Below are 23,182 nucleotides of genomic sequence, written 5' to 3'. Positions count from 1 at the left end.
AAAGATAATAGGATAATCCACCCTTTACAGTAGGATAGTAAGTCTATCTGAATGAAAGAGATGTTCCATGAAGTGTTCTATGTAAAGAAATTACACTGTCCATCAAGCAATAATACTCAGACTCGACTTTTCGTCCCATCCCGAGGCTCAGTGTACAATCAGAATGCTAGCATTTAGTATCTTCGGCAATAAAAGTTTACCTGCCTGCATTTTTTGAAACAAGACCTTAGTTAGCTTTAAAATAGCTCTTTACAATGTTCCAAGTAGAGAAAGTGATTCTAAACATTAACAGCCTCTGTTGTGCTTTCACATACACACAGTGCTCTGGAAAACATAGGGGTAGATTTACGAAAACTGGAGCACTCAGAATTTGATGCAGCTGTGCATGGTAGCCAATTGGCCTACGGTTTAGGAGATATTTGCCGAAAGACAGGCACCGCTGTCTACGGCGCGCAGGCGCACTGAGCGTGCCGCAGTTAATGGCGATATGCCGCGAGTGGCGGCTCCCGTGCGCATGCGAGGGAGTGACGTCTTTGCGGTTCTGACGAATGACAGCGCCGGAGTGGCGAGACCCACCAAGAAGATGGATGTGCCGGACTACAGGGGACAGCGGTGACTTCGCTGGCTCCTGTGTCAGGTAAGTGACACATAATGGACTACTATGCGATGCATAGTAGTCCATTATGCTTTACCTTTGCAGGGAATCAAAGAGGGTTTACTTCCTCTTTAATATACTACACTATGAAGTCCTCCTTTTTCTATTGGTATTACTGAGGCACAAAAGGGACTCCATTACCGTATTGAAGCACAGAGTGAGGCCACCACAGGAATCCGGATTTACCACTGAACCATTTACAGGTTCCAATGCGTGTACTGACCAAGCCTGATCAGCAAGGTCACACGCTCTAAGGTGAGCGGCCATTACCTGGGAGGAACACCTGAGTGCACACGCAGCACCTTAATATTGGATTGATATCACAGCAATCACTGAATTGCATTGATCACAAGGATTACATTGGAGCGCTTGTGAACTTTTTTTGATTGCACAGCACATTGTAGCACTTTTTTTTTCTCACATATATGTGTATATATATATGTATAAGGATTTTTATAGTTTGGTTCACTGTTATATTGGTTTAAGGATTTTATTGATTGCTTTTTTCTCACCATATGCATGAAAGCACTTTATTTGGAATATTGTATGTATTTTAGCACGTTATTACTTTATTACTGTTGTTATATAGCACATCTTTTTGTTTCACTATTTGGATTTTAAGTTTGAAAGCGCAGCATATTTTAGAATATTGGGTGTCTTTTGGTCCGTTTCAGGTCCGAATTCACTTCTGGTGTAAACCGCATGTGGCTCATATGCGAACCCAGCCTAAAACCTGGATGCTAATTGGTTTCTATCCAGAGCTGCATCAGAGTTCGCACCATGCAGTTTAAGTAAATAACCCACAAGTGTCAAGGGTGCTCCATGTAAGGGAGCCCCTTGTCCAGATACCAGGCACCACATAGCTCAGCATGTTTTTCCTCCCCAGTGACGGTGTCTCTTTAAATATTTATTTGCAAAACAACATTGTTTCAGTTTAAAATACATAAAACAATATATTTTTTTTAAACTTTTAAAGCTAAAAGTAAATGGCCTTTCATATACCGTTTGCTTACAGTCAGTACCTGTTGTTGTGAGTGCAGATCAGCACCCTGGTTCCGGCTTGTTTGATCACTTGCAGTGCAGCTTTGGCCATGGTTGAAGTTTTTCCAGTCCCGAAAGGGCCATAAATAACTAGTGGGGCCACAGGTTGTTTGCCCGTCACTGTTCCGGTTATGTAAGAGATTGCCATTTTTTGCTTGGTGTTGCCCCAGGACATCTGCTCTTCAGAGGTGGGCACGCAACACCTGCTTAGGTCCGGCAGCAATAGGGCCACATCTAAAAGGCGGTCTATGGCTTCGTGGTACACACAGAATGGCAGCCGGTCGAGCTGGAATTGGATCTCCATTTTGATAGAGGTTTCCGGATGAAGAAACAGCTCACGGCAGCACCGTTCTGGGATTCGGAGCACGACACAGCCGTCTAATTCACTGCTGAGCTCCATGTGCACTTCGTAGACTTTGTCTCCCTGGTGCGGACTGGGAGCCACCAAGGCAGTGGGCACGGACCTCTGTAGTAAATATCCTTCCTCTGTGTCCTTCGTCAGGCCCTTAGGAAGTGGCGCCTTTGCAAAAAGCTCCCCGTTTGAAGAGAACTTCATCTCATTCAGTAAGCTTAGCATCCTGGTCAACGTCACATCAGCCTTCAGGTTTAACCTAGAGAATTCAAAGGTGTTGGTCAGCAGAAGGTATTCAAGTGGAATTCCATGCAACAGTTCACTATTTTAGCATGCTGAAGATTTTGTGATTACACAAGATTTCCACACTCTTGCCACAACCAAAAAGATATGTCTGCAACTTTTACTTTTACTGCTTAAAGTGGAGTTCCACCCAAAGGGCGGCTTCACTGCCCGTTTCCTACTGCTCATGTGCGAGTCGCGGTTCCGGCTAATCACAGCGCCAGAGCTGCGATACCCGGAAGTAACCTCCGGGATAGATGTCGCTGGGCGGAGGGGGAGACGAGGACGGCTGTGGGGGCTTCGTTCTTGGGTAAGTAATTCATAATGAGCTAGTATGCTATGCATACTAGCTCATTATGCCTTTATCTTGCAGGGTGTTTTTTTTTTTGTTAATTTTTTTCAAGAGGGTTTACAACCACTTTAACTTGTCCATTCAACTCTTTGTCTGGAAGTTCGATTTAAAGGGTGAAAAGTAAACTCCAATAAAAAAATTTTTAGTTTTGGATAGTATGAAGAGGGGTTAAAGCGGGGTCACTGCCGATCATGCTTAAAGTGGGGTGCCCCCTAAAAAAAATTTTTTTAAAGTCAGCAGCTACATATAATGCAGCTGCTGACTTTTAATAATCGGACACTTACCTGTCCCAGGGTACAGCGATGCGGGGGAACGAAGCCCCCCCTCGTTCCCCACTCCGCTCGCGGCATCCGCATTCTTACTGTGGGCACCCACTGCGCCCACTGGACACTTACCTGTTCTAGGATACAGCAATGTCGGCAGCAGATGACGAGCAAACGCTCGTCTCTCAGCTGCCCCTGCCGCCATCCTCTGTCAGGGAATCGGCAAGTGAAGCGTTGCGGCTTTGCTGCCCAGTTCCCTACTGCACATGTGCGAGTCGCTCTGCGTGTCTCCACTGGTCCCCGCTGTGTCCTGGGAACTGTGTGTTTCCCAGAACACCACATTGGGGGGAAAACGGACATCTGCGGCTAGCTTGTTCCGGAAGTGGGTGCAGATACCTGGATTATACAGGTATCTGCACCCCTCTGCCCCCCGAAAGGTGCCAAATGTGGCACCGGAGGGTGGGGAGGGTTCCGATGAGCGGACCTTCCACTTTAGGGTGGACGTCCGCTTTAAATTCCACTTTACTCCTTATACAGATAATACTCAAGGAACTGCTCTGAGTTGAACCTTCTGTTTCCCCTTGCTGAAGTTCATCCAACATACAGTATCTCACAAAAGTGACACTTTGCTACAATGTAAAGTAGTGAGTGTACAGCTTGTATAACAGTGTAAATTTGCTGTCCCCTCAAAATAGCTCAACACACAGCTATTAAAGTAGTTGTAAACCCTTACAGACCACTTTATGCTACAGGTAAGCCTATAATAAGGCTTACCTGTAGCTACCCAGGATATCGCCTAAATCTGCATGGTTGACACCATTTGAACCAAATACATTTATCTTGGTCTCATCAGACCACAGGACATGGTTCCAGCAATTCATGCCCTTTCTCTGCTTTTCTTCAGCAAACTGTTTGTGGGCCTTCTTGTGCATCATCTTTAGAAGAGGCTTCCTTCTGAGACGACAGCCATGCAGACCAATTTTAAGCAGTGTGCAACATATGGCCTGAGCACTGACAGGCTGACCCCCCCACCCCTTCAACCTCTGCAGCAATGCTGGCAGCACTCATACGTCTATTTCCCAAAGACAACCACTGAGAATGTGCACTCGACCTCTTTGGCCGAACGTGGCGAGGCCTGTTCTGAGTGGAACCTGTCCTGTTAACCTGATGTATGGTCTTGGCCATCGTGCTGCAGTTCAGTTTCAGGGTCTTGGCAATATTCTTATAGCCTAGGCCATCTTTATGTAGAGCAACAATTATTTTCTTTAGATCCTCTAGAGTTCTTTATCATGAGGTGCCATGTTTAACTTCCAGTGACCAGTATGTGAGAGCGATAACACCAAATTTAACACACCTGCTCCCCATTCACACCTGAGACCTTGTAACACTAACGAGTCACATGACACTGGGGGAGGGAAAATGGCTAATTGGGCTTGTGTCAATTGCATCAGTATTGCGTTAGTTTGAGATTGTACTGAGATCATTCAAAAATGAATGACAGGTGCATTTTACATGCAGTTGACCTCCTTCTTACCCGCATTTGACCTGCTTTAAGTTGGTTTTGCATTCCTATAGTCTAGCATGGAAATGAAAACCCACTTGATGCAAAGAAAAGCCTGCCTACACAGGCTAGAAACATAATAATTGGCTTATACGGTTGGATATTAATGGAATGGTTTACATAGGTATTCCCTGTTATGACAAGGTTGTTGGTAAATCTAAGGAAGACTGTACAGCAGCTAGACTAAGGCTCATGAACCATGCAACATGACCGTATGGGCAAGTGTAAACTGGCATTGGGCCAGCATCAATTACATCAGTTTTACGTTAGTTTGAGATTGTACTGAGATCATTCAGAAATTAATGACAGGTGCATTTTACCTGCAGTTGGCCTCCTTCTTACATGCATTTGACGTGCTTTAAGTTGGTTTCTCATTCCTATAGTCTTGCATGGGAATGAAAACCCACCTGATGCAAACACAAGCCTGCCTACACAGGCTACAAACATTATAATCTGCTTGTGCAATCTTTTTAAGATTTACCAAAATCTATGTGGTAAGAGGGATTATGTGGTTGGATATTAATGGAATGGTTTACATAGGCATTCCCTGTTATGACAAGGTTGTTGGTAAATCTAAGGAAGACTGTACAGAGATTGTACAATAACACTGGAATGTATTTGGCCAGCTTAAGTTTTAGGTGTAGCTATCCTTGTACGTCACCTAAGCTCACCTGGCTATCATCTCTTCTCTAGCGGCCTCCTCTTGAAGAACTTTAATGTGCATCACCTCCCGATAATTTTCTACTGTCAGCACCTGTTGCTTTGCGGTTCTCCCACCATAACTTGGATTCATGGAGGGAGATTTGTACATGTTCAAAAGTTTTTCTTCCTCATGCGTTCTCTCCTTGCATGGGAACCACAACTGCTTTCCTGGGATCCAGCGCTCAGACGAAGTCAGTGGGCTGTTATCCTGTTCTGGAGTCTTTTCCAAATCAATCAAGATTTCTTCCTGATATCCCACCTGCACAAAGATCTTCTGCAGCAAGACGGGTCGGATTCCAAAATCCATAGTCAACCATTTCTCAAAGACTCCAAACACTGAACATTCAGTGCACACTCCGATTTTATAATAATGTGTCCGGGAGCTCTTAACCTGGAAACAGTGGCCAGGGGCATAATGGCAGGAATCCAGCAAACCTTGGGCCGTTAATGAAAAGGCAGCTCCAGGGTCCATCTTCAGCAAAGCCACGTGTTGGAGGGGCATCTATAGCAAAATAAGTCAACAGTTAATGCCCTAAAGATAGTCAAACCCTACATAAGAAAAAGGAAAATAAATATACAGTTCAACAAGGCCAGGCCACATTGTTCAAAACCATTTACTGTTGCTGATGACATCACTGAGAATGTACCCTATTCTTTACCTAAAAACTGGGGACATCGCTGGGGACTGCAAACTGACTGACCACTAAAGGCAATACAGAACATTTTCACTGCACTAGTGTAGTGCCGGTACTCCTGATGAGTATGCACTATGTCTGTAAATTTCGTTTTCCCCAAGACTGTAGTTGAGTCTTGGGGGTTAAGTGTGTGAAATTGTGTCTTGGCATCAGTTTGGCTGGGCTGTACTAATGTTCTGCTTGGTCATAGGTGAGGTTAGCACCTGTGAGAGGCATCAGAACGCAGTCTCGTTGGACGTATTGGGTACCAATCTCTCTCTCGGAGCCAATCAGTGGGTGCGTTTATCTCGCTGTGTATTCCGGGAGAGGGTACTTAAGGTGCTGAAGTCACGTGGTTCTGGGTTCCGGTCCAGAAGTTGTTGCTGACTCCATGGTCCTGGTCCTCCTGACCAGCCCCCAGTGGCCTTCATGGCCTGGGGTGGGGATCCATCCGTTTCCGAGCCTTGGAACTGGCAAGTCCGAGGCACAGTAACTGGAAGGAGGATTCGAATGTGTTCCAGTGCCGTCTCGGGTTTTGGAGAGGCCCAGCAACTCTAAATGCAACCAGGGGATGACTCTTCAGTAAGAGGGCCACGCATGAGGCTGGCTGCTCGGTAAGAGCCTGGAAGCTGAGCTGTGATGGACACTAATTGAATCCACATTTCTTACGGTATTGCCGGATCGGCTGCAAGATATTGGTACAGTAAGAAAAGTTCCTACTTCTATCCTTCCGTTGCATTTAAGTTCCTGTGAGCATCTAAAGTTTTACAACCAAGTCTGTGGCAGAGACTTTGCTAAGCTAAAATCACTTGTTGGCTGCTAGATCCACAAACAAGGATTTATCCAACAGTTAAAGAATCTAGCTGCGAGTGGCTATTCCCTGGATTATCTAGAGACATTTCTTTATTGTCAGCAGTTCCAAAGTACCTGAGCTATATTTCATACCTATACCCTCTATACCCAACTGAGAGACTGAGTTTTGTTCAAACGTTTTATGCAAATAAAAACCCTGAAAAGGAATTTGAGTGTCGGTCTCTACAGTTACTGGGCCATCAAATCGGGAACCCTTAGACAAGAACGCCGAGTTACAAGCTGGAGGAGGTAATCGGTAAGCCCAGAAAAAACAGCCGCTTCTTCGGGGGTTAGTGCTACACTAGGTTTTTAAAAATAATAAATTGTATTCCCTTTGTGTTCCTTACCTTGGAATGGACAGTAAAATTCCACACATGTTTCACCGGCTTTTGTTTGGATTGAATTTTCAAAGGACTATCGCACGAGACTTTAACGCCTTTAATGCTTTCACCTTCTTCTGAGAGCTGTGGGGGAAAAAGATATTTCTAAGTATTCTTAAGTTATAATTATGATCCGAGTTTCAATAAAGTTATGGCAGCCAAATTCAGTGAGTTCTCACAAGAATTTCCAGGTAGGTCTGTGCTGTGTAGATTTACTTTCTCTCTGTGGAGCAACAATAGATGGTAATGGGAATGTCCAGCCTGCATCTACAGTACATGCTTTGAGCAGGCCTTCTGGAATGGTGCACTACCAAAACACCTGGATAAATAAACGGAAGTAGACAGGTTGTCTTTCTTGCATGTATTTGAGGAATTGGGTTTCATTTCTAAGCCCTTGTACACACGGTCAGAGATTTCGACAACCAAATCCGTTGGATTTTGTCCGTCTGATTTTGTCTGACCGATTTTGTCCGAAACTGTTGTATACACACGTTCGGACGAAGTTGTCAGAAAATCCGACATGATGACGTTATTTCGTTAGGACGGGACTACGTTCAGGCTAGTAGCCAATAGCTTTGATGTAGGAATTTGATCTGAGCATGCGTGGCACTTTGTCCGATCGGAATTCTCTACACATGATCGGAGTATGTCCGATCGGAGCATTTTGTCGGAAAATATTTCCGGCAAGTTGGAAAAGTTGGTCCGCCGGATATTCCAACGGAAACAGTCCGATGCAGACCACACACAGTCGGAATATCCGACAAAACTCTCCGATCGGACAAATTCCGAAGGAATCTCCGACCATGTGTACAAGGGCTTAGTGTTCCTTGAAACCATAGAAAGTCATATGTCTTTGTAAAAGCAACTAGAAATGAGGTAGCTGCCTGTCATTGAATGCTACCTATCAGGCAAGCTATATGTAGGATCTGAGGTCACTTCCAAAATCCAGATTGGACTGGCTATATTGAAATATGCAAATGTCCACAATGAGCTAATAGACGTCCCTGAAATGAGTTCTAGTATGTTCCAAGCCAACTACTCTGCTCTACTAGTGAAAGTAATGCAACGATGCACTGGAAGAATTGCAGTGCCTAAAGTGTTTCTCGTTCCCAAATATACTTTTACCTCTTATGAATGACAATCTTGCTGTCTTAAAAAGTATCTGCAAATATGAAGAGCATACTAAGCCATTACATCTGAGGAAGCAAAATTCCACAAATCGATAGATATGGGTTTTCCAAAGCTATCATACTGGATCAGGCAAAATCCTGGTGGTCTCCAGAATGAAGTGAAGTATGAAAACAAATTGAACAAACAACCACAACAAATGCTTACAGAGCATTACTAGGAGCTAGGCCACAAACTTGATTGTTGCTACTTGGATACAATATTAGCGACCATCAAAGTATGGAAATGACTGTTTACCTACCCTAGATGATTCCACACTGATTTTATTACAAACAGTCCTCTAAGAGCAATGGAAATATTACTTCATCACTTGGATCTAAAGCTGTGGTGGTCAACTTTCTTGATGCAGGGGTACCATGAGCAACCTCTGACTTCACCAAAGAGCCACACATAAAATTCAGTGAGTATTCACTATCAGAGACAGCAGACACACAACAGGATGCAATAGAAGACTAAGGGCATGGTACAAGAGAAGGTCAAAGACTGTGGACATAAGATCAGAGTTGATCAGACATAAAGACATAATATAACAGATAGCCAGAGACTATCCCCATGCTTTAGGAGACTATGGACATGGTATAGGAGATGTTGAGACTGTAGATGTGATTTAGGACACAGTAATAGACTGGAGACATAATGCAAGAGGCTGCTAGAAATCACTGCTATTACAAGGCAATAGAAAAACACAGATAAGTGATCGCATGTGGCCCTTAGGCACCAGGGATCTAGAGTCATGGGAAGCAGCCAGTTTCACCACAATGGGCCAACTATAGAGAGGCCAACTGTATAACTAATAAATTACCAGAAAAAATGGACCACAGTCCTCTACCAAACGTTATCAAATGACAATAGTTTTGCTAAATACCTAAGCATGGACAGATGGAAAAAAAATATCATCACTGCATATTCTCCATCCAACAATAAAAGAAAACATGTAATGGCCTCTTAAAGGTTCGACATGGATCTCACATTGGGAATCTGCACAAAAAATATTGAACAGGTGGTACTACACTCCTGAAAGATTAGCAGCGATATTCCCTAGCCATTCACCACTGTAAAATGAAATGCTATTTTTAGGTTTAATTAGTCAATTACTAAAATACACATTGATCCAGACACAGCATTAGCGCTACTGGATATAGGGATGGAACACTGGTCAATAAAACACAGGATATTCCTTACATCGACTTTTTTCAACCAGGGTGCCCAGGCACTCCATGGTGCCTTGAGGTCTCTTCAGGGGTGCCTTGGCAAAATGTCTAAAAAGTGCCCAAAAACTGTATACAAGGCAGAGGCCACAGGTTTTTTTCTTGTTATTATTACGACCTTCTAACCGCTAACCTCCTAACAAGCAATGACATCATCAGTTGATAAGGAGGATGTCAGTCGCTTGCATAGCATCCTTGTTTGAACCTCCCCTGCCTCTCTCCATCAGCGTTGGGGTTACATTAACTAGGTGATGAAGAAAAACTGAAGAAGAAGGGAAACATTGGAATAGTTTGCAGTCCCATCATTTTGGAGGGTACCTCGAGACTGCCCATTATTTTGGAGGGTTCCCTCGAGACTGCCCATAATTTTGGAGGGTGCCTCGAAACTGCGCAGAATTTTAAAGGGTGCCTTGACTGAAAAAAGGTTGAGAAACACTGCCTTACATAAAGATTGCGGTCACACTCTTTTCTGATATAAATAGTTATTGTTTTTTCTTATCTTGCTGCTATTGTTTTCTATATTTATATGCTGACCATTTAAATGCACCCCCCCTTCCCTTCTCCATGCATAGACAGCCATAATCTAAAGCCTGGCTTTACATTGTGCCACGTACTCTGCAGACTGAGGCTGTACACTGAAACACGCACGTGAAGCAAGCTACCTTTGTCAATATTCTTCATGCTTTAAGTTTGCAAAATATATTCTCTTATTGCCCACATCAACAAACAAAGCTCAGTGTGACAGTATATGCCTCAAGCTGATTTATATTATTGCTGGCACCAATGCTATGAGTAAATGCCAGTTAAAGCAGTTGTAAACTCCACTTTTAAACCTGTACCTACAGGTAAGCCTTATTAGTGGCTTACATGTAGGTACAGTGAATATCACCTAAACTTGCACTATTTAGGAGATATCCACACTGGATTCAGCCATTGACATCAACGGCACATGTGCTCTGAAGGGGACGACATACCTGGCCGCGGTTAACTACCAATTCAACTCTGGTCTAATAGACCCCGTATAATTTTCTTTTCTGATGCGGTGGCTTAACATGTGCCTTTTGAATGGGCTATCAATGCACAAGATAGGTAAAGAAACCTTCTGGTTTTTCCCAGCCACCTTGAGGTTGGAGTGATCCCAACCACCCTGGAGCGGGGATGTTTCCAGCCACCTTAAAGTTTTGGGAGCCCCTCATTTACAGTGAAGTGCTGGGAGTGCTGACCTGCCTTGCATTGCTGGGTGCCACTAACCACCATGGTATGACCCCCCGCCCGCCCTCTCCTGGTACATTCTCCGTAATTTAAAATAGATACAAAATTCAAGGGGCTTCACTGTGAATGCTAAATCTGACACACAGATCTGGGAAACCAATAGATATGACCCCCGCAGTCCTGAAGACATACAAGGAACTGTTACGTATTTAAAGTAGGCAAAACTTTTTTCATCATGGATAGAGCAAGGGAGGATTATAACCCCTGTTGGCTAATTTTTTGCCATCTGTGCCCTATTTGGGAGGTTTGCCTTCCCTTACTGCCTCATAGCCAAAACAGGAAAAGAGAGGAAATCCCTGCAAATAAAGGGAATCCATTGGGGACCCCCAGGCCACCAGAACTATTGTCTTCATTGGAAGATTTCCCCTCTATTACATTTCTTGGGACAACCCAAAATGTGTAATTTTCCTTTACTTTAACTTTCAATGATAATGGCAAACAGGACAAAATAGGATTTTTAAAACAGCTTACCTGTAAAATCCTTTTCATTGAAGTACATCAGGACCATAGTAGTTACTATGTGGGTTATAGGCCACCTTCAGGTGATGGACACTGGCACGCCCTAAGACAAAAAGTCCACTCCCTATATAATCCCTCCCACTACTGGCACTAGTTTTGTAGCAAAGCAATACACATGTATACCAAAAGAAGGGAGGGACCTCTGTGTCCCGTGATGTACTTCAAAGAAAAGGATTTTACAGGTAAGCTGTTTTAAAACTCCTATTTTTTATCGTACATCACGGGTGTCATGGTTATGCAGTGATCTTCCTGTGTTTGCTTACCTTCCCCCATGTCTTCAGACTAAGAAGCCAGCCACTTCCACCTGGTGGTTTTTATAACCTCTCCTCTAAGCATGGCTCCACCCCAGGTCCTATCAGGGAGCCCTATATTAACCTGTGCACTGCAGGCCTCAGTGCTGATCAACCATTGTGTATTCTTTGTGTGTTAGCGTCCTGTTTCCTGCCGTGTGCTCTGCTACTGGTTTCCGTTACCGACTTTGGCGTGTCTTGACTATCCTTGTTTGCCTGTGATCCTGACCTTTTGGCGTGTACCCGACTATTCGATTGTCTGCTTGTGGCCCCGACCTTGGCTTTGTCCCTCATTCCCTATCCTCCTGTTGCCTACTGTGGGTGTGAGCTGGGGGACCCTGGGGGTCGCGACCTGGAGCCAGTTGCAGCCAAGTCCATCCTCACCACTGGAGGCTCTGGTGAACACCTGCTGGCTCTTAGACTCCGCGCCCCGGGGAATCTTACGCTCTAACCCCAGTGGGATCTGTCCCCCGTCTGCAGCAGTCAGCCGTAGGGTCCACAACCTTGTGGTGCACTCCTGATCCTTCGGTGTGCACCTGTCACCTCGCCTCAAGGTGACCTGACAACGGGACACAGAGCCATAGTAGTTACTATGTGGGATGTCCCATAGCAATGCCCTACTGAAGGGAGGGAGACACAACAAAAGTAGGGCACTAAGAGGCTAGAGGACTTATACTGCTGCCTGCAGTACACTGCACCCAAAGGCGATATCCTCATGACCTTTTACATCTATTTGATAGAATCTGGTAAATGTATGGACTTAAAGAGGAGGGCCGGTTAAAAAAAAAAAAATAAAAAAAAATAAAAGTCAGCAGCTGCAAACAATGCAGCTGCTGACTTAATAAACACACTTACCTGTCCAGGGCGCCCGCGATGTCGGCCGCCCGAGGCCGACCCGTCCCTCGGCTCTCGGGTCCCGGCGCCGCCATTCCCTCTAAGGGAAACAGGCAGTGGAGCCTTATGGCTTCACTGCCCGTTTCCTACTGCGCATGCGCGAGTCCCGCAGCTACTGCGCATGCGCGAGTCCCGCAGCGCTTTCTGAATGGGACGCGCTGTGTTCTGGAACACACAGTTCCCAGAACACAGCGCGACCCATTACCCAGAAGACGCCGCGACGAAGAGAGAAGACAGAAGATCTCCGCGGAGGAGGAAGAGGAAGATTAGGATAAAGTGCCTAGCAACAGGCATTTCTGGTAAGTAAAAAAGATTTTTTTGTAATTTTTAACATTTTTTTGTTTTCAGGGTGGCCCTCCACTTTAAGACCTAGTTGCGGCCTTGCATATTTGAGCCATGGAGGCTTGGTGATGCGCTGCCCAGGAAGCACTAACAGCCCTGGTGGAGTGCGTTTTAATATGAAAAGGTGGAATTTTCCTCTTTAAACCATAAGCTTGAACAATCACTTAACGAATCCATTTAGAAATAGCAGACTTTGATGCTGCCTGTCCTCTCTTAGGACCCTCTGGCAACACAAACAAAACATCTGCTTTACGAACCTGAATGGTCACCTTCAAATAGACCTTGACTGCTCTCACCACATCAAGAGAATGTAGTGACCTTTCTTCCGCAGAATGAGGTTCTGGAAAAAATGAAGGCAGAACAATATCCTGGTTTAAATGAAAACCTGACACTATCTAGAAAATTAGGATGAGGACGCAATACAACTTTATCCTTATGAATAATCAAATATGTCTCTTTACAAGAAAGAGCAACCAACTCTGATATTCTTCTTGCAGAAGAATTGGCAACCAGAAAAACAAATTTCCTTGTCAAAAGGACCAAGGGAATATCTTGTATCGGCTCAAAAGGCTGTTTCTGTAATGCTGACAGGACTAAATTCAAGTCCCAAGGGTTCAGGGGTGACCTAACCGGAGGATTAATCTACATTACCCCCTGAATAAAGCTATGAACCAGGGAGTGTGAAGCAAGTGGTCGTTGAAAAAACACAGATAAGGCTGACACCTGGCCTTTGATAGTACTCACGGCCAGCTTTATTTCTAATCCCATCTGTAGAAATTCAGGAATCCTACCTATGACATATTTCCTGGGGAGCCAACCCCTGGATTCACACCAGGAGACATATGCCTTCCAGACTCTATAATATATGACTCTGGAGGCCGGCTTCCTAGCATTAATCAAAGTAGAAGCTACTGAACCTGACATCCCACGGTCTTTCAGAATGTGTGTCTCATCCGCCAAACCAATCAATTTAACGTTTGTAAGGTTGGATGGAATACTGGACCTTGCAAGAGAAGGTCTGGCCACAGGGGCAGGGTCATTGGATCCCCTATCGCCATCTTTACAATCTCTGCATACCAAGATCTCCTGGGCCACAAGAATCACCTCCTTCCCTTCCTGCTTGATCCTGCGAAGAAGGCGCAGAAGCAGAACAGGAGGGAACGCATAGATCAGTGAAAACTGATCTCATGGAAAAACGGAGGCATCTGTTCCGCATGCCAGTGAATCCTTTGTCCTTGACACAAAGTTGTCGATCTTTTTGTTGAACCTGGACGCAAACAGATCCACGTCCGGACTTCCCCATCTTTGACATATTGTCAGAAAGCTGACAGGGTGAAGAGACCATTCTCCCGGGAACAACTGTTGCCGACTCAAGTAGTCCGCCTGCCAATTCTCTAATCCTGGAAAGAATGTTTTCTTCTGCCCAGGATAGGATATGATTCACCTCTCTCTGAGCCACATGACTCCTCGTGCCCCCTTGGTGATTGATATAAGCCACTGTTGTGGTATTGTCGGATTGGATCCTGACCAGACAATTTCGTAATCTGAGCGTCCAGGCCTCCAGGGCCAGGCGCGCTGCCCGAATCTCTAGAATATTGATGGGCAAGGTCATTTCTGTTTTGGACCATTTTCCTTGGACAGATGCTTCTTCCAGGACTGCTCCCCACCCCAGAAGGCTGGCATCCGTTGTCACCACCTTCCAGGTAACTGGTAGGAAGGACTTTCCTTTCTGAAGATTCTTGGATATCAACCACCAACTAAGACTTTAACGCACTTTGGGGGATAAACGCATCTGGAAATCTAGAGCTTGGATCATTTTGTTCCAAGTTGACAGGAAACTGTTTTGCAGCAGTCTCAAGTGAAACTGCGCATAAGGAATGGCCTTGAATGAAGCTACCATCTTTCCCAACAATCTCATGCAAAGTTTAATAGAAGGATTCTTCTTTGCTTTGACCACCTGAATCAGTTCCCCTATGGAACTGATCTTTGCCTGGGGTAAGAACACCCTCTTCTGAGCTGTATCTATGATCAGGCCTAAGTACTACAATCTCCTTGATGGTTTTAAGGAAGATTTCTCTAGGTTGAGAATTCCAGATAGCTGACTATGGTGACCAAACACTGGTTTAGGCGGGCTACTGACTAATCTATCAAGAGTAGATCGTCTAAATAAGCCAGAATTCTTATGCCCTGAGCACTTAATCTGGCTAAAGGGGGGGGGGGGGCAGAACCTTTGTAAACACTCGAGGTGCAGTAGCTAGACCGAAAGGCAGAGCTAAAAACTGAAAATGAAGATTCTATCTCGAAGCGTAGAAATTTATGATGAGCGGGGAAAATGGGTACATGTAGATAAGCATCCTTGATGTCGATTGATGCTAGCAGTTCTCTACCTTGTAGAATGGAGACCACTGATTGGATTGACTCCATGCAAAAAAAGAGCGGATATTCGAAAAACAATTTAGATTTTGAGATCTAAAATGGGTCTGACATCCCCGTTTGGTACCGTTAAAAGGTTTGAATAAAACCCTAATGCTCACTCTTCCATGGGGACCACTAATATCACTTTTTGAGACAAGAGATGATCCAAAGCCAGAAAGAGAGACTTTTTTACTGGGTCTCTGGGAACGTTCTTCTCCCACTCGAGTGAGCCCCTTCATAAGGAGGTTTTAGTATTTTGTTTTTCAGGCTTTCTACCCCAGGGCCTCTTTTGACCCTGGGGTTGACTCTGAGGTTTACCTCTTGAACTTGACGGTGGAGGCTGTTGTGACTGCCTGGAGGCAGCTGCTCCTGGCCCTGGAGAAGAAGCTTGTTTAAAAGAAAAATGCTTAAATTTCTTCTTAACTGGTAAAAGGGAACTTTTTCCATTAGAAATTCTTTGGATATATTTATCCAGATCGTCTCCAAATAACCGTTCACCATGAAACTGAATACTAGCCAAGAGCTTTTTTCATGGCGCTTTGGTTGACCAATTCTTCAACCATAGAATTCTATGCACATGTACCAGCCTCAGCATAAGCCGTGAGGCTCGGAGAATAGAATCTTTCATAGCGTCTACTGTAAAACATAACATCTCTGATATCCCAGCCAAATATTGGGCTTGTTTATCAGGAATAATCTTGAGCACTTCTTTAAACTGGTCTTTTAAGGACTGACATTTCCCGATCGCTTCCAGAGCAGGCTGAACCACTGAATCTGCCAGAGAAATATTGTTTTTAAATAAGAATTCCAACTTCTTATCTGTTGGATCCTTCAGCATTGTCTACAGGACAAGTCAAGCTCTTGTTCACAGAGGATATAGCAGTGTCAATTGCTGGAATCCCCCATTTCTTATTAAACTCTTCCTCAATAGGATAAGGTGTTGAAAACTTTTTTTGAGGAAAAAACTGTTTATCTGGGTGTTCCCACTCAGAACACATAAGCTTTTTCAGTAATGAATGGATAGGAAAAGCATGAACAGGTTGGGGAGGCTTTAGCCAACCCAAACAAGAAGTGGGCTCATCGACTGACTCCGCTACTGGCAGGAAAAATGTGGAGTGGACCAATTCAGTGAGCGATTGTACCAATAACCTTTCCTGTAAACCTGATCCATCTGTATTAGACTCTTCAGAAGAGGAGTCATCAGCTTCTTCCTGGTCCCCTGAGAGAAAAGCGTCATCTCTCGCCCCTTGTTTCTCAGTTTGAAGGTCCTGGGTAATGGACGGGGACCTGTTATGCTTAGTCCCACTATGGGATATGATTAAGGCATCAATTTTTTGTTTCAAGCATAAAATGGTTGGAAAAAACCTCTTCAGTAATATATACAGGGGCTGCAGTGCTAAAAGCAGCTGCAACACCAGACGCCCCTGATGGCTCACTCTGAACAGCCAAAACACTGTCAGAGGAGGATGCCATTTTCTTAGAGATGGTTCTAGGCTTCCTTGTGGCTGTAGAAGACTTTCTAAAGCCCTTTTTCGAGGTGCTTTTACCCCCTCTTCCAACCATAGCCCGATGCACAAAGCAGAGGTACTACCAGAAGGAACGTATTTACTGCTTGAGCAATAGTCCAGCCCTGCCGCTGCTATTAATGCTCAGCCTGATGCAATAGTTAATGTGTCAAAAGGAATGCCTGTGTCACCAAGCCTCTTTCATGCCCCTCTTGCTGTTGTGTCCCTCCGCAGCTTGCAGCAGTAACAATGGTGCTTTTAAAAACACACTTTCCCACGCTGGACATTGGAGGATGCCAACGCCGCACTAAGGCCCGCCCCTCTCCGTCGCCTGCGGCCACCCTCCTCTCTTTTAAAAAAAAAAAAAGAGCGTTCCCGTGCTAGCTTCTGATTTTTTTTTCCTCTTGGCACTTCTTCCTCATGAAGAGGGGGGAAAACAGCACAGGTGGGGGGCATCTGGTAGGGAGGAAAACCCCTCCAGACTTACCGGAGGTCTGCTGCTAGCTGGAGGAAAGGAAGCTGCTGTTCCAGACACAACGTGAGCTCTCTGAGGAAGCATGAGAAGGTATGTGCTCTATACAGCCCCCAGTGGTGATACATAAGCATGACAACATTTACTAACTTAAAGGAGACATTCATAAGAAAATTCTGAAATTTCTTAGAAAACTCCACTTACCTTTCCCACCGCAGGATTTTCTGTGGTAAAACCAACAGACCCAATCTTCACCCTTCAAGGTGGGTTCCGTTAACAAATTTTCAGGAGCCGGGGACTCTCGGGGAAACCCACAATCCTGGACCTGTAATAGCACCACCGCCAGTAAAACTTTATGGCCAAAAGTACTGGATCTCGGGGTCCAGCTCTCTAAAAAAGAGAAGCATTTACAGGCAAAACCTAGTCTGTTCAGATACAAGGCCCGGGTACCATTCAATTAGACAAAAAAGACACTTTGAATGGATCTGGCTGCATGGCTTGCCCCAGCAAGGATTTCTCTAGTGGAGCTCAGCACAGCACATTTTACTTGGTCTAAGGTGACCAACACCTTAGACACTGGCGAAAAAACTGACAAGTGTTCTAATCCCTCTTCACTCTGCCCAAAACCAAATAAAATGTTTTTCCTCTAGTTATACTTTAACTTATCCACCAGCTATGAAAAACTAAAAGCTGAGCTTGGGATCCTTTAATTGGTTAACAAAGGAAGCTTTGGCCACCAAGACAAGAGTGAATACAGTAGTACCTTGGATTATGAGCATAATTAGTTCCAGAAGCATGCTTGTAATCAAAAGCACTTGTATGTCAAAGCGAGTTTTCCCATAGGAATGTCAGGGCTGGGCTCAGCTCTTCCTTCTCTGAGCTGCCCGCTCAGCTGTTGGCTAATTGCCAGCTCCTATCTCTCCACAGTTACTCAGCTGTTGATGATATCCTGCTCGTCGGTCCTGCCTACTTAAGCTATCCAGTCCAGAGGATCTCTGCCTTCACCTTGGTCAACATGACAAGAGACAATCGCCTGCATTCCTGTTTAAAGACATCCCTTCTGACTCCAGATCCCGCTTGCTGTTCCACAACATTCATCCCTTACTTCTGGCTTACTTTTATTATTAAACAAGTGTGATATAACTGTACTTCTGTCTCGGTCTGATTTCATGGTTTCTGACAAGGAATCTATGGAAACTCAGATAATGCGTTCCAGTGCCAGTGCATGCAGTACAGCATGTGGCCAGAGGTGCGGGGGCATCGCAGACACTCGGAAACACTCAGAGATGCTCAGAGACACTCGGGAATCAAGTGTCTCCGATGCCGCGTACACACGATTGGACTATCTGGCGGACTTGTTCCCAAAAGTCTGGCGGGCTTAGAAAGGAGTTTTGACTCAAAATTTCTGCCTGACTCGGCAGTCAGGCGGACAATCCGCCCGTCTGTGTGCTAGTCCGCTGGACTTTTGAAATTAATGGACTTGCCTACACACCGAGAAAAATCCATTCATTTTTAACATGGCTCCAGGTAGACGGGACTAGTGAAGGAAGTCAATGTTGCTGCCTTTATCGGCGAGATTGACACGTCGCTGGCCCCATCACCTGGTATGGACTTAAAGGGGAAGCCCTACGCCAAAAAAATGGCGTGAGGGTCCCCCCAAAGTCCATATCAGACCCTTATCCGAGCACGTAGCCTGGCCAGTCAGGAAAGGGGGTGGGAACAAGCGAGCGCCCCCCCTTTCTGAGCTGTACCAGGCCACGTGCCCTCAACATGGGGGGGTGCTTTGGGGGGGTCTTCTCGCCGGACTCCTCCGCTATCTTCTGCTCTTTTGCTAGCTTTTTTACTAGTGGAGGAGCCCGGCTTTCCCACTTCGGTGTCTTGTCCCCCTCTTCGGGGGTCTTGTCCCCCTCTTCGGTTCTTCTGCCGGGCCTCCGCTATCTTCTTATAGCTCTTTTACTAGCGTTGGCCCAGTCTTCTGTCGCCGCTGCCTTCTTCTCTTCTTCTTCCCCTTATTAAAGGGGCTCCCGGATTCCCATAAGCCCCCCGCCCGCAGACCCCGACAACCAATGGCCAGGGTTGCCGGGAAGAGGCCCTTGTCCTTATCAACATGGGGACAAGGTTCTTTGGGGTGGGGGGCTGCAGGGCCCCCCTTTCCCCAAAGCACCCCCACATGTTGAGGGCACGCGGCCTGGTACGGCTCAGGAGGGGGCGCTCGCTCATTCCCCACCCCCTTTCCTGACCGGCCAGGTTATGTGTTTGGATAAGGGTCTGATATGGACTTTGTGGGGGACCCCTACGTCATTTTTTTGTAGTAAGATGAAGAGATCATAGAAGACCACCTCCTTATGTGTTTACTTACCACCGGCATGTCAATACTGCTGTGCTGACATTCTTGTAGTAGTCGGTCCCGGTAAGATAGCAGACCTTCTTCCTCTACCACCTGCCTGTTCCGTCTGCTTATTTTCACCCTTAGGATCCATTCCTCCAGTTCTTCCTGGCTGTGGGCATTCCCACAACCCTCCCCATAGATGCACTGTGATGGGCTTTATAAAAAAAAAATGAGTCAGTAGAAAAATGACTTATAAACTCAGATACATAGTATGTTATATGCACATTAGTAACATAAAAAGAGTGGTTACTACAAAAAAAAACACACCAAAAACGAAACTGCAGTACATTTTTGATGCATTTTCCATTCATTTCAATGGGGAAATGTGTGTTTTTGGTGCACTTTTAAGAAGCACATCACAGATGCAGCATGCAGGGCTTTTCGAAACATACCACACCCTCAGCACACTGATGTGAAGAGTCCCATAGGATTTAAGGGGAAATATTTTTATTGCGCTTTAGCTAGGTAAAATCACAGCAAAAATGCATCAGCGTGCATTTAAAGGGGTTGTAAACCCTTGTTTACCTCTACTGTGCAGTTCGTTTTGCGTGATGTTCGCGGCTCTTGCCCGCATTGGTAAACCCCCTAGGACAGTGATGGCGAACCTGTTTGAGTCCGAGTGCCCAAACTGCGATACAAAACCAACTTTTTTTTTTTTCATTTCGTAACAGCCACAGATAATCGCCGCAAGGGCCTCCCACCAATCCCAGGGACACAGCAACAACGCTTCATCCACACAGATGTCCTCTCACTCTTGGCTGCCCCTGGCGACACCCGCAACTGGCACTGCAGGGGCGGTGTCCTCGCAGCGGCTCTGTACCCTGGCTCACAGCCTGCTGGTCCAGTCTTTCTCCCTTGTAGCAATGACTCCTCTGTCTCTCTCTCTGGGTGGTGATGCTGGGCTGGACATTAAAATGGACCCATAGTCTTCCAGGACTACATGTCCCTTGGTGCACTTGTCCTGGCTCCTCCTTGGTCTCTGGCTGCAGCCAATGGGGAGGCAGGAGGAATCAAAGTGGGCGGCAATCTCTGCAAGCGCCGCTCTGTCCCTGTCCAGCACTGCTTGACAGAAGAAGGGGGTGGGCAGGGGAAATACACTAACAGTCTGCGCTCTCTTCTCCCCTTGTCACAGCTTTGCTGCACTTCTCACCCCTGCAGCTTCGCCGTGCCAGGGGTTAGGGGTGGGGGGATTAGAGAACGTGCCATAGGTTCGCCATCACTGCCCTAAGAGAAGCGCTCTCCCGGGGGTTTACCTTGCGGGCACGCTCCCAAGTCCATCATTTGCATCTATAGACACAGAATGTCGCCCTCCCAGCTTCATTGGATTTGCTTGACAGCAGCGGGAACCAATGGCTGCGCTGCTATCAATCTATCCAATCAAGAGCCGAGAACCCCCAGCAGAGAGGCACAGTGCATCTCCACCAAGAGAACGAACGGGCTCAGGTGAGTAAAACGGGGGGGTGGTCAGTGTCAGAAGTTTTTTCACCTTAATGCATAGGATGCACTAAGGTGAAAAAACACGAGGGTTTACAACCCCCTAAAAACAGAACAATCAGCACAAAAGACATTAACGTTAGTATGATATGACCCTTGTCCCAGTTCTGCTTTCAGTTGATATCTTGCTGTGACCTACCCCCTATTTCCTATTCCCCACCTTCCACAGGACACAGCAAGATTTCTGCTGAAAGCAGAAGAAACAGGACAAAGGACACATCATATTGACTGTCATTTGTCAGATTCTTCTATTTTTAGTTTTAGTTAAACTTAGGCCGGCCATTAATAGATCCAAGTTTGATCCATGTATGGGCAGGGTGGTTGTATAAAAGTCGATCTACCTACTGCTAACAGACTACAATAGCTTAGCGGGAAAGATTCCCCCCATCCACCTCAAGCGTGTGGATGCTGGAATAGAGTCCTTTTTTTTTTTTTCACCTCGCTGGTTGAACAAAAAACAATATATTTATGTGTGGACAGCTTTAGGCTTTAAATACACCACTGAAAACCTTTTTTTTATATACACTAGATCAGACTTTCTCAACCTTTTCAACATGGAGGAACCCTTGAAATAACCTTTCGGTCTCAGGGAGCCCCTGTTAAAAATGGCTATATCTAAAACTCATGATACATTGGTGTGATGGTCAGTGGAAGAGTCTTCCTTACATCTGTGGTCTTGGGGAAGAATTTCCCCCTACAGATAGCTAAAAAGAGCACTGGCTTCAGTAGGAACTGATCCCTGGTTGAGAATGTACATACACTAGATTACCAAAAGTATTGGGACGCCTGCCTTTACACAAACATGAACTTTAATGACATCCCAGTCTTAGTCCGTAGGGTTCAACATTGAGTTGGCCCACCCTTTGCAGCTATAACAGCTTCAACTCTTCTGGGAAGGCTGTCCGCAAGGTTTAAGAGTGCGTCTATGGGAATGTTTTAACATTCTTCAAGAAGCACATTTGTGAGGTCAGGCACTGATGTGAACGAGAAGACCTGATTCACAGTCTCCACTCAAATTCATCCCAAAGTCATTCTGTTGGGTTAACGCTATAGGTAGGGGACTAGGGCACTGTTCACAAGCATAACAAGGATAAAGGACAACACCTTTGTGTGTTTTTTTTATTTTGCGGGGGGGGGGGAGGCGAGGCGCGACTAAACGACGGGAGACAGTGGAATATCTCTAACATGTTGGAGTATATTATGAGATAGATCCATGTTTGTGTCGATTGTGTTTTATGCTTTATTATGAATGTTTTGTATATGCTTATATATAGTTATATGGTTTTGAAATGAATTGAAATGGAATGTGTGTATAATAATTTAATAAAAATAATTGAAACAAAGGGTGGGCCAACTCAATATTGAACCCTATGGACTAAGACTGGGATGCCATTAAAGTTTATGTGTGTGTAAAGGCAGGTGTCCCAATACTTTTGGTAATATGGTGTATCTGTCTGATAAATTCAAGTATCATAAATTTTGTGAGATGATAACTTCCTATGCTCTCTGCTTGTGCTGACTCCTATCAGTTGAAATGTTCTCTGGGAACTACAGAACCACGCCCTTCAATGCTATGTTTCTGTTCTCCTGATACATAAAGTTGAGTAAGTTTTGTTTTTCTAGGGCAGCAAATGTGTCACTGCCGGAATTTCCATCTAAAAATAAAGGAAAAAAAGCCTAAAAAAACAATGTAGTCACTACATCTAAGGACTGATAAGCTGCAATATATTACATTGTTGTTTTTGGGTTAGATACACTTTAATATATTGCAGCTTACCAGTTCTTAGCCCTTGTACACACGGTCGGAGATTCTGTCGGAATGTGTCCTATCGGGCCGTTTTGTCGGATAATCCGACTGTGTGTGGTATGCATCGGACTGTTTCCGTCGGAATATCCATCGGACCAAATTTTCCAACTTGCTGGAAATATTTTCCGACAAACTGGTCCGATAGGACATACTCCGATCATGTATAGAGAATTCCGATCTGACAAAGTGCCACGCATGCTCAGATCAAATTCCCACATCAAAGCTATTGGCTACTAGCCTGAATGTAGTCCCATCGTAACGAAATTACGTCAT

General features: G+C 45.2%; 1 protein-coding gene across 1 annotated transcript in view; it reads right to left on the bottom strand.

Annotated features, from left to right (window-relative positions):
- Nucleotides 1-23,182, bottom strand: part of HELZ2 (helicase with zinc finger 2) — a 100,277-nt gene that overhangs the window by 70,726 nt on the left and 6,369 nt on the right. Inside the window, exons 3-6 of the mRNA XM_077460425.1 lie at nt 19,579-19,762; nt 7,082-7,198; nt 5,178-5,710; nt 1,678-2,307 (exon numbers count right to left, since the gene is read on the bottom strand). Coding sequence (XP_077316551.1) covers nt 1,678-2,307; nt 5,178-5,710; nt 7,082-7,198; nt 19,579-19,762 — 1,464 coding nt within the window. The remainder of the gene's footprint in view (nt 1-1,677; nt 2,308-5,177; nt 5,711-7,081; nt 7,199-19,578; nt 19,763-23,182) is intronic.

The sequence above is a fragment of the Lithobates pipiens genome, unplaced genomic scaffold (genome assembly GCF_037356315.1).
Source record: "Lithobates pipiens isolate NorthernLeopardFrog02 unplaced genomic scaffold, aLitPip1_a1.2 Scaffold_28, whole genome shotgun sequence".
NCBI classification, from domain to species: Eukaryota; Metazoa; Chordata; class Amphibia; order Anura; family Ranidae; genus Lithobates; species Lithobates pipiens.
Note: the sequence above shows the minus strand (reverse complement) of the source record. Positions and strands in the feature narration are given on the sequence as shown.